Source organism: Patiria miniata, unplaced genomic scaffold (genome assembly GCF_015706575.1).
Source record: "Patiria miniata isolate m_02_andy unplaced genomic scaffold, ASM1570657v1 HiC_scaffold_9, whole genome shotgun sequence".
Classification (NCBI taxonomy): Eukaryota; Metazoa; Echinodermata; class Asteroidea; order Valvatida; family Asterinidae; genus Patiria; species Patiria miniata.
In genome coordinates, this window is record NW_024037076.1 from 25,172,436 (window position 1) to 25,188,661 (window position 16,226).

Below are 16,226 nucleotides of genomic sequence, written 5' to 3' on the forward strand. Positions count from 1 at the left end.
AATTCAGATTTTTAAAGTCCATCTCAAAGAGGACTTTTCGAAAATAAGAAATTAAAAGGCATAATAAATGGATGGATAGCCTTTTTGCTAGGATGTAGCCTCAATTCTGCAAATTCCTCCATTATTTCTTGAATATGGTCCGTGGAGGGGTGACCACTGCCTGAATCCTGCCAAATCCTGCGGCTGTTGAGGCTTGGTCAGTGACATCCTGGAGCAGTACGGAGGATTTCAAGCATAATCCAGGCCTTTATTTATGTATGGCTGAGCAAAAACAACACAAGGTCCGGCCCAAGACCTTGACAAAGTGCGAAATCAGTAACGCACTTTTGTAATGTAACCTTAATCCTACAAATTCCTCCACTTTGGCAAAGAAGATTTTGAAGGATTCAGGGCGATTAGGGTTAAATGTTTTACATTCGGCCTTTTTTATTGGGGCAGTGCGTGACGAAGCGTGCAGCGTGAATTTTTTTTACACCCTCACAGACACATACATTTGTTTATGGTGTAAATCGAGGATTTTCTGTTGTTCCTCTTCCCTTTTCTTTTGTTTATACTCTAGTTTTGCAAACAGCTCTCATTAGTTTTGTACACGTTTTCCAACCGAGGAGTCCTCAATTTGGTTCATGTCCTCGATTCATCGATGACGTGTGTGTCCTCGATTCACACCACAAACAAACGCACATGGCACCCTCAGCCTAACTTTGGATGCCATGCATGTTGAAGAAAACAACACGTCCCTCACCAAAATCAAGATTTATTCAATATCAATCTCATATCAGATCTACTTTTTTGTTTACAGGTACGTAGCGATGCGCGGTTTCTTGTTGTACTCTTGCATGTCTTGCACGACGCTCTCGCGATTGCGTCGTTGGATGGGGTCCTGGCTGTAACCGTAGCTGTACGGGTCCGACTCCACTGCCGGCATGCCTGACGGACGGTGGCCGGACATACCCGGCTGATTGTACCCGTGATGGCCGTACGGGCCATTTCGGTCGTAGTCTGACATGCCGCGGTTACCTATAGTATAAACAGGTAAACAAACAAAAAACCCAAAACCAATGAGACCTGTAACTTTGACAATCCTGTATCTTTTTGTGAAAGGTCTCAAACACTTTTTGAAAACAAACTCACTGTTTGTGTATCGGATAGATTTGAAATTAAGGTGCTTGTAAAACAGAGCTCAAATAGAGGTCAAAACTCACTTAAAGGTGTCAGTTTCTGGGTTAGTTAATAAACTATTTCATATAACCAAAATGTCTTATATCTGGCTTCTAACAGAATTATACTGAAAGGCCTCCAAAGCAACTGACCCCAACCATAACAGGCAGTGCATTTTTTAAGACTGTGAAAACAAGTTTCACATTTTGATTAAAGTTTGTACATTCCTGGCTCTGAAATTATCCAGCTTCTCAGGTATGTTGCACAAATTACTGAAAACCTCCCTCACAAGGGTAAAATACTAATTGAAGTCCAGCAAAATTCATTTTTGGAAGGCCTTCAGCACCAAAATATACAATACTTAAACAGTCACGGAATATGAAGCATGTGAAAAGCACCTGTGGGTAAAACAAGGAAAAAATACATTATTTGAAAATGTCACAACTGAAGTCAAGTAGCAGCATGATTGACATGGACTTTACAACTGGCTGAAATTGAAGTGTTCATAATAAACTGTGGGAAATGGCGGTAAAATGTTGATGAGCGTTGGCATAAATTTGACTTTGCATTAGAAAATCATGAAACATGCAGCCTGCAACAGTTGTGTTTTATATGGGAAAATAAACACACTTTTTTTCCAGGCAAGATGACATGTTTTGACTGTGAGCGTATAAACTAAAATTTTGATATGAAATGAGCTTATGAAATGATAAGCGCTTTACCAATGGGTTGGTCGTTGTTTTGACTGGCCTGTCGCTGAATATGGATTCTCGGAGGGGGCACGGGAACCGGGGATCTACAGGACACCGATGAGCGACCGGAAATCGTTGACAAGGATGATGAGGCTCGGGGTGGCGGAATAGGTGGCGCAGATTGAGTTGTTGATGTCGATGGAAATGATGGCGATGATGATGTTGATGAAATGGCTGATTGACGCCGCAGGAGTTTCTGTGGGCGTGGCCTGACAATTGTGGGCGGGAGGAGGTCAGGTTGGGGGAGGGGCTCAGAGGTTGGGAGAGGGGGAAGTGGGGGAGATGGAGGCGGGGAGAAGGTGGGCTGACGGAACACCACTCGATGCTGTCTGCGAAGCATTCCCGGCGATATCAGAATCGAGGGGAGGGGACCAGGGAGGGAAGTGGGTGGAGCTTGAGGTCGGGTCAAGGGGGCTAGGGGTTGGGTCCGGGGAACAGGGGGCGGGACCGGGATCACTCGGGGCTGCTGGGGGTACCTAACTTCACGGGTGTTCTCGTAGTGTGGGGATGGGGGATCATCCGCCTGGGAGGGTTGCACTATGATATGACGGGGGTTGGTTGGGGGATAGACCATGGATGGAGAGAGGGTACAGTAGACTGCTGGGCGGGGCGGGGCAAACAAGGGATCTGAGGGCTGTCGGAAGAGGGTGCTTCGCTCAGACAGGGGGTACGGACCAGGGATAATCACTGGGAAGGCTACATTTTGAATACAGAATTAATAAAAAAGAATTCATCAATCATGACAATTAATAGTTTTGTAATTTGTACAAATCTGATAACACAAGTTTACAATATCAACCACCATTATATATCAATTGACCTAAAACAGGGGGAACATGGGTGAAACAAATGTCAGTTAGTAAAACAAAAGGCAGCTAGGATTCGAACCCCAGACCACTAAACTGCAGTTCCAGTCTCTACCGCTATCAGAGTCCGTCCTTTGAATGGAACATCAATGTTGTGGTCATGGGTTCGACTCCCAGTTTGGTCAGTTTCGTTGTGCCACTGGATTCAAAATATCAACAGATTTGTCACATTTGTGATTTGAACAACCCCTGTCCACATTTATATAAGGAATAAATACAATTACAGAAAGTAAAATTCACATACAGTGGGTGTTAAGATTTAATAAGGTACCGTCTATGGCACAATTTGACACATTATTTTAAACTTGTTACTGTTTATTTACATAAGACACTCCTAGAGATATTGGTAATAGTACTAAAGATACCATCAAAATTACGATCAATCAATTATGACAGAACTTGCAAATAAACCGTTATCATGTCGCGGCCATCTTGATATTTTCCCATTCAAATTTCAAATCAACATAACCAAAGCGAGGCTGGAAGGAAAAATAGTCTGGTCCCTCTATTTGCACAAAAACACCATTATCGTTCAGTACTGTTATTGGATACAGGGAACATGACTGAAATGGTGGCAGCATGATAAAGGTCTATAGCCAAGTTCCCAAACGGTAAGGCTAGAAATCCAACGTTTTTTGATGAAGCTTTTTTATTTAGAAAGTACTTTAACAAATATGCAGGTTTCCAACTCTTGTCATCTTTTGAGCTGAAACTGCAACCCGTTGTTATCAAAGTAAATCATACATCAGGTATGAGCAAGTTAGAATTAGTATAGTCTACATAGACCACAAAAGGGGGTGTGTCTTTTTGAAGGGGGAAAAATGGGGGAAACAGGCCATGTACCATCTTCAAATGAGGACTGTCGGCTCACAGCCGATTGGTCGAATGAGTCGGGTGACAGGAAAGACGTAGATGGGTGGTCATCGTCTGCGAAGTTGGTGGCAATGTAAGAGGCAGAAGACACAGCAAACATGTATGAATTATTCAAATATTTAGATTAATACTCATATGTACTTTGGTTATGCATAATTCATAGCTTCATTCACTTGCACATGTATGTATGTGTTTTCATCAAATTTGCCACAAGGTGACAGGCATTCTAGGAAGGAAGATTTTGACTTGAATGTGGAGATTAATGCAAATTGTCGACATGAATTATTCATCGTGAAGACTGATTCTTGAGCTCTTCGTTGCAGAATACGTGAATAATGCAAAGTCTTAAAGATATGAATTATTCATCACGAAGACTGAGTTTTGAAGACATGAATTATTCAGCATGAATGCCGATTTTAAGCCCTTCATCTTGAAAAGATGGGTAATGCAAATTACTGAAACATGAATAATGTTTCATGCATAATGTATTTTGAAACATGAATTATTGATAATGTACACATTTTATTTTTTGCTCATCATTGAAAAAGTTGACACATAGGCACTTCACTTCATTCATGCTGTATTTGTGTTGTGATAAAAGTGTGAAATCTTGTGTTTCTTTCAAAACAAGCGGTAACCCCCCCCCCAAAAAAAAAAAATTGGAAAAAAAAGAGAAGAACAGTTGAGCATGTGCGATGTTTTTTTCTTTGGTGAGCAGAGGGTGGTGTGTTTTTTCTGTCATCGTTTTGAACATTATCAAAACTTGTCCAATTTTCAAAATGCAAAATTATTCTTGATATACCGTATGCAACGGCTCGTTGCCTGCCCCAGTTAGGATACGCCATTGGCACCTCCATGCTAGATCCTTGCCGAGCTGTTTGCAAAAACAGATGTGTTTTTTTTTAAATACAAATTCGGCAATTTTCATTATTTGCATTTCAACCTTCACATAATTCGGTATCTTAGCTTGAGTTGATAGAATTGAAATGTTCAATACCAAATTACTGCTTATTTTAACCATTTTGACCTTGATAACCAACTTTAAACTACTTGGTCTCCTTAAACCAGTTTAAAATGACTCACTACTGGTTAAACCAGTCAACAAACCAGTTTAAGTTAACCAGTGTAAGTTAACCAGTTATAGCCATGTTCAGCTTTTGCAGTGTTTTTATCTAATACGGCAACTTGCAAAATCATCAGACTTGGAAATAACTGTGCTACAATACTCCAAACAACTTGGTAACTAATACCAACTTATCAACTAGCTTAAACAGAGTCAACGCCACTTTAATCAGTTAACCAAGGTTTACCTGTCCACCAGCCTCCAGTTATACTCCAACAAGGATGTTTTTGGAAGTATATTATACAAGGTACAAGGTACCAGTTTAGACCACTCACACCATGAACCCTCTTTTCAAGACATTAACTATCACCAACTCTGTATCTTCCATCAGTTACAAACCGAGTTACTAGTAATACAAATTTAACCAGTTAAGTTTAACCAGTTTAACCAGGGTTAACAAGTTAAAGCCACTCACACCAGGCACCTTCGTTCAAAGGCACTATCACCAACCCTGTATCTTTAACCAGTTAAAAAAATGAGTTTTACCGATTCAACCAGTAAAGTTTAACCAGGTTAACCACAGTTAACCAGTCAACCACGGTTAACCAGTTTAAGCCACTCACACCAGGCACTTTCGTCCCGCGATGCCTGCAAGCTGCTGCTTCTCGACCGTCGATACATCATCATGGCCGCCAAGTGGCGACGGCGACGCGGTGAAAGTGAGTAAACCTCTAAAAGATGGGATGCGTTCAGGTGTGAAATGAAAATGAGAAAAAATGCACGTGACATTTGCACAAAATGGTCAATGGACAATGCTTGGCATTTTTCAACATTTGCTTAGGCAATTTCACGTGACGAAGAATTTTTTCAACAACAAGTAGTAAAACTGAAAGACAAAATAATGCAAAATGTAACATTCCGCATAACCAGTGTTTTGTATCAAAACACAAATGTTTGGAAATGTTTTCTGTGAACTGGCTGCAATTTCAGCAAATGTACAAACGTTTCATCGTCTACACACGTTTATCAAAACTGCCGTAAAAATAGATGTTTTAAAGGTAAAACTCTAAAATGAAATTGCTTATCTATTTACGGAATTTACAAAGTTAATGTAGTTACAAAAATTCCATCACACATTTACTCTTTTGTGATTGGCTCGTAATTGACATGCACATTTTGTCAGGTCATTTTGTACAAGGACACTGATTGGCCAGAAGTTTCTGGAGCATACCATCTTCAAAAGAGGGGTGTCTACTGTACGGTGGGAGGGACAGGCTGGTAGACATGGAGGGTCTTGTAGCTCCAGCACTTGTTGAAGGACCTAGTTGGGCATCTAAGGATTAAAAAAATGAGGTATGTTTTGATTCTATAAATAATAGGGTGACAAAAATATTGAAAAATTTATTTTAAGATCTTCGTAATTCTAATGTCTTAAAAAAATAATAAATATTATTGAAGAAACTTAATATATTCCTCACAAACTCATTCAATTGATATAAGAATGTTGCGTCTATTATTAACATATAATGGAAAACTTGACATTGCAGAAGTCGTTTTGAGTAAATGTTAAAAGAGTACAAATTACTGAATTTTATTCCTCAGAATATCAACATATAATTTTTCCAAAGAAAGTTAATTCCATTAGTGAAAAATAAGCATTTTAGTAAAAAAAATAAATAAATACGATTTTGTTACCTTTTCACGAAGACATCTTGGTCACAAACACAGTTTGAATGTTACAACAGTTGTTAGTTGGTCACAACAGGGATACATGTTGACTTGCTGTTCACAAAAACGGAATCCATAATATGGAGAATTTTTCAACCAAAAAAATCAGGTACAAGACATACAAACGTTGTACACATTAACTACTTTTTCCACAATGTTAAAGATAACGAGGCATCTAATTGAGTTTGTGTTAGTTTGATTTATTATATATTTCCTGGAAGTGGAAAAAAATCCCGGAATTACATCACGGAAGTTCAGAGTTAGATCACGGAAGACAAAACCATGGAAATTCACAAGAATAATAAATTGTTTTGCTTAAGATAAAAACAAAAAAAATTCAGATATATTTACTTTTCATAGATTTCATATTTCAATACTTATATCTGAGTTTCTTTTCTTGCTTGTCTATCTGCTAAAGTCATTGAAAGTTGAATAACTTATTTGGGTTTTTTTTAATCCATGTTTACTCTCAAAAGTTCCCTATTTTCCAGGGTTTCAAATAAGCTTTCAAACAGCATGAGATTTAAACATTTTTAACAGTCAACAATTTATCAATTCAATAGAAATGATGTTTCATATGACTTCCATACTGTTAACACTCCATAAGTTTTCCAGGTTTTTTTTCCATGAATTTTTCCTTGACAACATCTACGGACACCACAGGGAAAGTTCGGGCATCAGCCAGGGAATGTATACCATCATGTTCAATGTTTCATATGACTTCCATATTGTTAACACTCTAGTGACTTTCATAACTTTTCCAGGTTTTTTTTCTACATGAATTTTTCCATGACAACATCTACGGACACCATAACCACAGGGAAAGTTCGGGCATCAGCCAGGGAATGTATACCATCATGTTCAATGGATTGCTGAGTTGGTAATTCTTCAAAGGATCGCTGGTTGGGCAATCCCGCTAACATGGCTCTTATTAACGTCCGTTTATTCTCCCTCATACGGTCCTCTATGCATTGCATTATGGGTAGGCAGAAGAAAAAAATTAAGAAGACGGAGGTTATTGCAAAAAAAATATTCAAGATAAACGACAATCTGTCAAAATGGCAATTTATGATATTCATGTTAGCTGCAATCTTTTGGAATACATTTGGGGCAACTTAATATCGCCATCATGTACTCAAGATACTTGTAATACGGAAACCAGTTGTGGCAGGGCACCAGGTACTATGGAAATTTGAGCCTGGCCCCTCAATGAGCCATTTTTGTGTATGCTGTATTACAGGACACCAGTTTTCTTGCCAAATACCAGGTAAGCTTGGCACTTTAGGCTAGCTCCTCACCGAGTCCTTGTGCTTGTTTATTCAAAGCCGAGTTTACCTGATCCGGTACCTAGACTTAACAGAAAATCTTTTGAGCTCCTATTCTCAGATAATGTTGAGTTCGAACTGCTACCTACAAAACAATTATTAAATTAGGACAGGAGAAAGCTGTTAATGGTAGTAAAAATAAGAAAACAAGTGATTTCCATTTCAGTAGATTTGTTCAGAACAGTGATCTTTTATTATGAAAACAAGATGTCCTATGATACAAAGTTAGTTTTGAATTTTGTCCCAAATACAAAAAGGTTTCTTTTCAGCACAATCATGGATGTATAACATCCAGGCTACGGCAGAACTAGTGTATATTATTCAACTCCAAAATATAATCTGGAAATCAAAGTGTTTCTAAGAGAAAAAAAGCAACAACGATACTGTGTTTTTTGAAGACATATTACAGACTGGACTCAGACAAAGGTTTAGCCTAGCCAATTTGCCTGTTGCAGTTCATTTAAATAGCTTGAAACTTGAGTGGAGACTAGATGACGTGTGATAGACTTGTGACTGAAAATTTAACTAATTCCTTAACTATATAAATATTAGTCCAAGTGTTGAAGAACCAGAACAGGGTTTTTCTGGCGTTAACTCTCGGAACTCGCAAGTATTTTTGTAACTGTGCCCAAATGCAAACAAGCTATCTTTTTTCGAAATTTCAATGTTAAAGTTACGCAAAAAATGCAAAATGGACAGCCTGGAAAATGAGAGAAAGGATTTCATCTCAGGACTTTCAAAAATGAAAGTCAAGTTCAACGCATTTGATTCTTCAATCGGCCTAATTTGGTGTTCTGCAATTTTAGGAGGGAAAATAAATTGAACGTTATTTTACTAACACAATTCGGCAACATTGCACTTTAACAAGCACACAATAATATCAATCTAGCCCCACTTGTGTGGCATCCGTATTGCCGCGCTGTATGTTAGGCCACACGTCTGGTTTCCCAACCTACTGAGGAGTTAAGTCGGAAACTGGTGCATATGAACTCCAGTAAGATGACTTAATCTCTCGAAAAATTGAAGAAAGATTACCTAATCTACCCGGAGGGCAAAAGATGAGACATCATAGAATACAACCATATGCAGTAGTATGTAAAAAAAAAAAAAGCCCCCAAAATGACTAAACTCCTCAGTAGGTTGGAAAACCAGACGTGTGGCTGAACGTACAGTGCAGCAATACCGAGGCCACACAAGTGGGGCTAATATTAACCCTATTCATGTTAACCCAAACCTTCTATATGTCACAGGAAATTTAATAATTTCTGTTTACTTTACAATTTGTTTTGACTCAAACTTTCAGGATTTTTTTTAAAAACATTTACAGTGGACTCAACAAGATCATGTCAACACTCATTTCAAGGTAATATTTTCAACCCCCCCCCAAATATTAAATCGAAAAAATCTAAGCGAACCACGGACGGACTTTTGGTATATTCAACACTCACTGTCAAATGATGAATATTCATACACTGCATAATATATGCAGCTGAGCTTTTTGATATTTGACCCCAAAAAATGGGGAGAAAAAATGACGACAATGAAGCGGGAAGTCAGCGATTGTGCAAGTCTCGTAACTACACGTTCACTTATAAAGTTTCATTCAAACTTGTTGATCTGTTTTGTAAATTTCCAAGGTTAAACAAATGGCACCTCAAATTCATCGTAAAGATGTGTATTTTTGGAAAATTGCTGGTTTTAGGGTAAAACTACAAGCTCTGTTGGTGAAGACCTCATAAGCTGTTGTATCCTGAAGATCAAATTAATTTATGATTTCCATCTAAAAAAAACACACTTGCCAGTGTACAAATATATGCCGTAAAACAATACATTTTAAACTTAATTCAACGGATTTGGAAATATTTTATTGATACTAGTATAATACTGTGTAGTGAATACTGTGATATATATTTTATGTAAGATAACGATAAATAAATCTCTAAAAAATAAAATGACTACACGGAGGTATCGACAAAAGGCAACTAAAACACTAAGAACTAAAAGTTGGAACACAACTCTACAAAGTAACATAAATAAATAAATACGATTAAATGGAAAAACAAATGTGACTTGTCTGGATTAATCTGATTTTTTGATTTTTTTTCGTCTGATTTGTACTGATACCTTGAGAGCAAGAACAATCACTGAAGAAATGGAGAATTGAAATTTTTTTTGACTCCAGGGTGACCATTTTAGCCGATTTTCGGCTAAGTTTGACATATTTTTTGTTAAAAAACAAGTTTGACAGAAAATTGGACAGAATGGATTTTTGGGCAGATTTCTGCAAACATGGATATTTGAAAGAGAAACATAGCAAATTTGAAGACAAATTGTACATTTGTTTAAAAAAGCTTCAATCTTTTCAAACAAACCCTTGCATAAAGGGACAGGTTGGCTGGTCTAGGTGCAGAGGTTCACCGGGAACCTGACTTTGTCGTGATGCGAGATTAGCCTGAAATTTACGCAATTTCATAACATCTTTATGTTACTATAGATTGTTTATAAAGTAATTTGAACCTTAATTAAGGTAATACTACAACATCTACATGCGATTTTAAGTGTTTATAGTATATTTCGATTCATTCTGGGGAATTTGGCAGATTTTTGATGAATCTGACAGATTTTTGAATTGCATTTAGCAGAATTTGGCCCTAACCTTACGGTCACCCTGTTTGACTCTCTCCAAACCAAAGATCAAATCAAACGAATGAAACCCATCAGAGTGTAACGATCAGAAATACGAAACTTTGTTTAGAAAAAGCTCTAGCATTTAACTTCTTATAAATATTTACTTCATTAAATGTTTGTGGGCTTGGACAAATGGAACAACAAAAAGGAATTTCAAAATGCTTTGAAATTTTTTACTGAGAATGGCAAGAATAGAATGGACGACGAAAATCCAGCAGATACCTTTAACTAAAGCTTTAAATGTGTGAAATTAAAATAAGCTGCAAATAGTGAGTCTATTTTGGCAAAGGAATGTTTAAAAAAACTCCAAAAGTTGTTCTGTTGTAAAGCACAATGCTCTGTGCTATTGATTATACTGAAACTCTTCACGATTTCTGTAATAAAAATTTTCTGCATAGCACAACTATCAATGAATTTAGAATAGGAAGATCAGCACACGTTTTAAACTTTGACAGAAAAAGGTTCGCGATGAATTTGTAGCACAGCTTTTAACATTGATCAAATTAATATATAGTTTCTGCGTTTTGGTTGAAATATCATTTTTCAGCACACTATGATTGTCGTAGGCTACATATGAGCAATATATTTAGATTTCCCTCTATGAAAACAATATTATTTACGGAGATGGCTTAAATCAGCACACTTTAATTCTCTTGAACATGATCAAGAGAAGAGAGCAATTTTTGGCTTCAAATCAAACTGAATAATTATAAAATATTTAGCGTGATGAAAATTTGCACTTTTGAAAGGATAAAATATTGAGACAGAGAATTACCCAAAATTCTCACCAGTTCTTTAGGCTGAAGATTCGAATGGATTCACTGAGTAAATAAAATGATAAGGAGTTGTAAAAATTATTTCTCATCCTTAACAAAAATGCCCTTTCTCTTAAGACTGTTCTGTAAAATGGAACACTCTCTTCCCACAATGCAACGGTACTTCCTCTCCCTATACAAAATATCCCACAATTAAATACAAAACTATGACACATTTAATTTACAATTGTTGGTTTGTTTCACTTTTTACAGTTAGTACTGCATACGGAGTTGTTCAGCTTCACCACACTTTCCATCTCTTCACTTGTCGCTTCCAGGCAAAGGTCGGAAACATTTGAACTTTTGTAATTCTTTGTTCACTGATACAATCAAGATCTTAAACCTAAATCGTCGACTACTTGAATTGGGTAAAAGTGACAGTTTTGAAATTGCAAAAGATATGACGCCTGTGCTAAGTTCAAAACAAAAAGTTCAAACAGAATATTATACTACATTATTATATTCCTTTTATTGTATTCCTTTGAATTTTGTTCGAAAAAGAAATTGAAAATTTTGAAAAAGCATGTATATACCAACTTTAGTAGTCATCCCACCCAACTATGAAGAAGAATTTGATCTTTAATTTTCCAAAGTCGGTTGGGTCAAAGCACAGACCTCACATCTTCAACAAACTCATCTCTAATTTTTTGTCGATTTGCAATTTCAGAACAAAGTCTCTGATTTTAATGCAAACAAAAAAACAATAAACACCTTTCACATCTGTGTGCATTGTGGTCATATACCCAGACTGCCATTCAGCAATCCATATAAGATGTGTTACCACATGACAAGGCACCAGCCTATCTGGCTCAAAGTTACTCGACACAACTGCGACACAAACTTTGAATGTTTTTTAAGCAGAAACATAAACAAAAATGAGACTTCACAAATATTCAGAGAAAAAATACTTCTCCAACAAATGACTGACTATTATGACAATGAATATGAACTTGGGGAGAAAAAAATGGAAAAAGTTGTATGTTTTTTTCCACAAAAGCCATGATTTTTGTTTGTGGTGCGAGGGGTGTTGGGACGGTACAAATGAAGATGGCGGTGGTGTGGTTTGTTTTTCAACAATGAGGGCGCTAGAAGTAGTAATCGTGAGGTGGGATATTGAGAGGCTCACCAGGGTGGTAGGCCGGTGGGGGCGCCATGGGGCGGCCCAGGTTGTTGTAGCCATCGTAGCCATTGATCACATCATCTGTAGAATTGATAATCAATCAATCAATTAATCAACCATTGAAAACAGGGTCAGTCTTACAAAAACATGTTGATATTTTACAGTTCAAACAAATATTTGAATTCACTGGTTTGGGTTTCTTCGTGTAACCTTAAAACTTGTTTAGATTTAAAATCCATGTCTAACACATGATAAGTTATTGATCAATCATTAGTTAATAAAAAAAAAATTAATAATTTCAAATAAAAATATATAGACTATTTCTTAATGGGGACATGCTATAGGGTGTCCAAAAAAATCAACAGAACCTGTCACTGGCCTGCCAATAGGTCCCTGCATGTGTCACTGGGTCCGTCACTAGGTCTGTTATCAGGTCCGTCACTGGTTCCGTCACTAGTCTGTCACTGGGTCTATCATAGGCTCTAATATTAGTTCTGTGGCTGGGTCGGTCATTAGCCTGCATGTCCCTGCATTTGTCAATGGGTCTGTCACTGGGTCTGCTAGCAGGTCTGACAATGGTTCTGTCACTAGTCTGTCACTGGGTCTATCATAGGAGCTAATACTAGTTCTGTGGCTGGGTCTGTCACTGGCCTTCCAATGTGTCCCTGAATTTGTCAATGGGTCTGTCATTAGGTCTGTTATCCTGTCCGTCACTGGTTGTGTCTCTTGTCTGTCACTGGGTCTACCATAGGAGCTAATACTAGTTCTGTGGCTGAGTCTGTCACTGGCCTGCCAATAGTAGTAAAGTTTGTCGGGAGCCAATGTGGCTCATCAGGCCGGTGTTTATCTCCGGTTTCCTTGGCATGAAACGACTGGGAATATTTCTACTCCCCCTGAATGGGATGCCAGTCCATCGCAGGTTACTCCCCAGCTAATGCCGGTACCCATTTATACTCCTGGGTGGAGAGGGGCAAGTGGGGGTGAAGTGCCTTGCCCAAGGACACAATATATGGCCAGCGGCTGGATTCGAACCCCGGACCCTCTGATCATGAGTCACAAACCCTAACCAGTAGGCCACACACTCCCCCTGGCCTGCCAATAATGTCCCTGAATTTGTCACTGGGTCTGTCACTGGGTCTGTCATCGGGTCCGTCACAGGTAATGTCACATGGTCTTACCTGGAATGTAGTGTGGGTTCTGCTGGGGCTGCATGCCTCCCTGACCCTGACCTAAGCTCTCCACTAAGCGGATGTTATCATGGCCTGTAAAAACGGTGGAAATGTGGACACATGAAACAGTTGCAGCCACGTAAGATTCAATACATATAACAGCAGTTGCATGTGACTATACTGCACTTCTTACAGCACATATACGGACAAGTGGTACATGTTAATGCTACATGAAAAAGCTTGTTAGTTTAAACTTGTTTCAAAGTGAAGTAAACTCTTCCCTACAAAGGGTGCATTATATGAAGTAATCTTTCTTAATTACAAGAAACTTTTTTGAACCCAAAACTGGAGACCAAAACCACTACCCTCATTCTCTTGTGCTGACACAAACTCTCATAATATTTCATACAGAGAACCTCACGTGAATTAAAGCCAAAATTCTGCCAAAAGTGACAGGCCTGAATAAAACATCAACCGAAGCAAACCACTGCTCACAACCACGTCCCGAAATATTGCTGTCCCGTCACCAATTTGTAAAGTTCAAAATAGGAAGAAATTAAAGCAAGATAAGTTAAAATCACAACCCACTACCCCGAATTGTCAAACTGAGATTGACAAATAGGAGCATTTGACACAGGTTTAGGTCGGGGGTAAATCTGCAAGCTTTCAAAAACTTTGTTTTCTGTAAATTTGCAAAATCTGTTACCTATGTTTATATTTTGTTTACAACAATACACATACACCTTCAACGGGGGTTAGATTGTAGGAAAATAAAAAATCCAGGAAAAAATATTTAATACTCTGCAATTACTCCCATGAAAACAGGGGCAGTTTTGGCGCTATAAATATTAACAGGCAGAGCACTTTGGGGCAGTACAGACATCAATGGGTCGAAAAACTTGACCCCAAAATCCATAACGGTTGCCAACTTCCGGTAAATTTAAATCGATCTCCAACTGTTTTTACATTTTGAATTGCATTTCATGATCAAACGTCAAACAGAAGAATTGTTATTTCTTTTTTTTTCCAAATTATTATAACTGATATTTCGAAGCGGTGGAAATGAAATGAACACAAGTGGGGTGATAAGGAAGGGTGCAAAGAAAGAAGAAAAAAAAGTTTGTGGAAAAAAAATGCTGCATTTTACAGAAAGCTGCTGTATCGGCGAGCAAATAATATCACAGATAGTTTGGGGGGCAGACAACTAAAAATAGCAACTCAAAACAACATAACAGAACAAATGCCAACAAAAAGGATGTGCGTTTTGATTTAAAATGTGCAAGTTTATTTTGGAGTTGTTCTTCAAATTTCAATTGCAAACTAGTCAAACAAAAAATAAGGCCACTTTAATATTTCCGTAACTTTGCACATTTTAAACAAATCTTTGTTGCTTATTCAATTAATGATCAGATTCTTGAAAGGGATTATAATATAAAACAAAAGGCAAGTTCAGCAAAACAACTTCATAAATACCAGTGCCTAGAAGAGTTTGAACATTCCTATTGGTCAAAGGCCCATCACGTTGGTGGATTTAAACCGCCGGTAGAACACCACTGAGAGCCGCTGTGTTCTGCGCAACATCGCGCAGTACACGCAGTGCGCGTGCTAGTCTACATATAAGTAGCTGTTTAAAACTACGTGCGTGAGGCACATACCATAGACATGGCAATAGGGGTGTTTAAAAAAACATGAAGTAAAATTGTTGAAAAAAATCATTTAAAATTTGTCGATTCTTGACTTGATTTGACCTTTTGACCAAAAAGGTATTTATGAATGGGAATAATAGTTTGCTGGACACGTTACATTGATGTTTAAAGCCGGCTTGGGGTCTGGTCGCCGATAACAGCCCTCGCCTACGGCTCAGGTATCAGCGACCAGACCCCAAGCCCGTTTTAAAACCACACGTTTAAACTTTTATCCCCTTAATTAAATACAAGCTGTACAAATGAAAAGGTATGAAGCAAAAATAAAGTTTTAGTAATTCGATGCTCGTCTTGTTTCCACTAGTGGGGAATATCAGAATTAACTCAAAAGATAACAGGCACCAGACTAGCCAAGTAATCCGGACATCGTTTAAGCCGTCACATGAGACATTAAAAACAAAATGGCTGCCGCACGTTAAGTTTTTGTACAAATTTAAAAACACTTTAGATTTCATAAAATTTAGATATTTTGAGGGCGTACAGAATTGCACGTTCGATCGCTCTGCAGCAAGTGACGATGCCCTGCAGCTAATGGCATCACCACTGACATTAAAATATGACTCACGACATATGGAAATATGATCCAAGAAAGTGAAATGTTTTCTGATAATGAAATGTTTCTGAGAGTGATGCAATGGTGAAAATTTCAAAATGTGATAGGGTGAATGTAAGTCAATACAATGTCACATCATGAATATTCATGTTGCATATTTTTCATGGCAACATGAATATGCATATTTTGTAATCTGACAGGGTGCCCAGTCAATACAGTGTCACATCATGAATATTCATGTTGCATATTTTTCATGGCGACATGAATATGCATATTTTGTAATCTGACTGGGTGTCCAGCACAACTCCAATGTAAAAACAGAAGTTTAACAAAAGAACCTGGAAAATATAATAAAACCCAGAAGGATAAAATAGTAAACCGTTACATACAAGGAAAAACAGTTTTAGTTATAA

The 16,226-nt window shown here is 37.8% G+C and overlaps 1 protein-coding gene across 1 annotated transcript in view; it reads right to left on the reverse strand.

Annotated features, from left to right (window-relative positions):
- Positions 1–316: 316 nt before the first annotated feature.
- Positions 317–16,226, reverse strand: part of LOC119720976 (prominin-1-A-like) — a 69,467-nt gene continuing 53,557 nt past the window's right edge. The window contains exons 21-26 of the mRNA XM_038190841.1: positions 13,567–13,650; positions 12,395–12,469; positions 4,452–4,523; positions 3,545–3,703; positions 1,881–2,624; positions 317–1,017 (exon numbers count right to left, since the gene is read on the reverse strand). Coding sequence (XP_038046769.1) covers positions 794–1,017; positions 1,881–2,624; positions 3,545–3,703; positions 4,452–4,523; positions 12,395–12,469; positions 13,567–13,650 — 1,358 coding nt within the window. The 3' untranslated portion in view covers positions 317–793. The remainder of the gene's footprint in view (positions 1,018–1,880; positions 2,625–3,544; positions 3,704–4,451; positions 4,524–12,394; positions 12,470–13,566; positions 13,651–16,226) is intronic.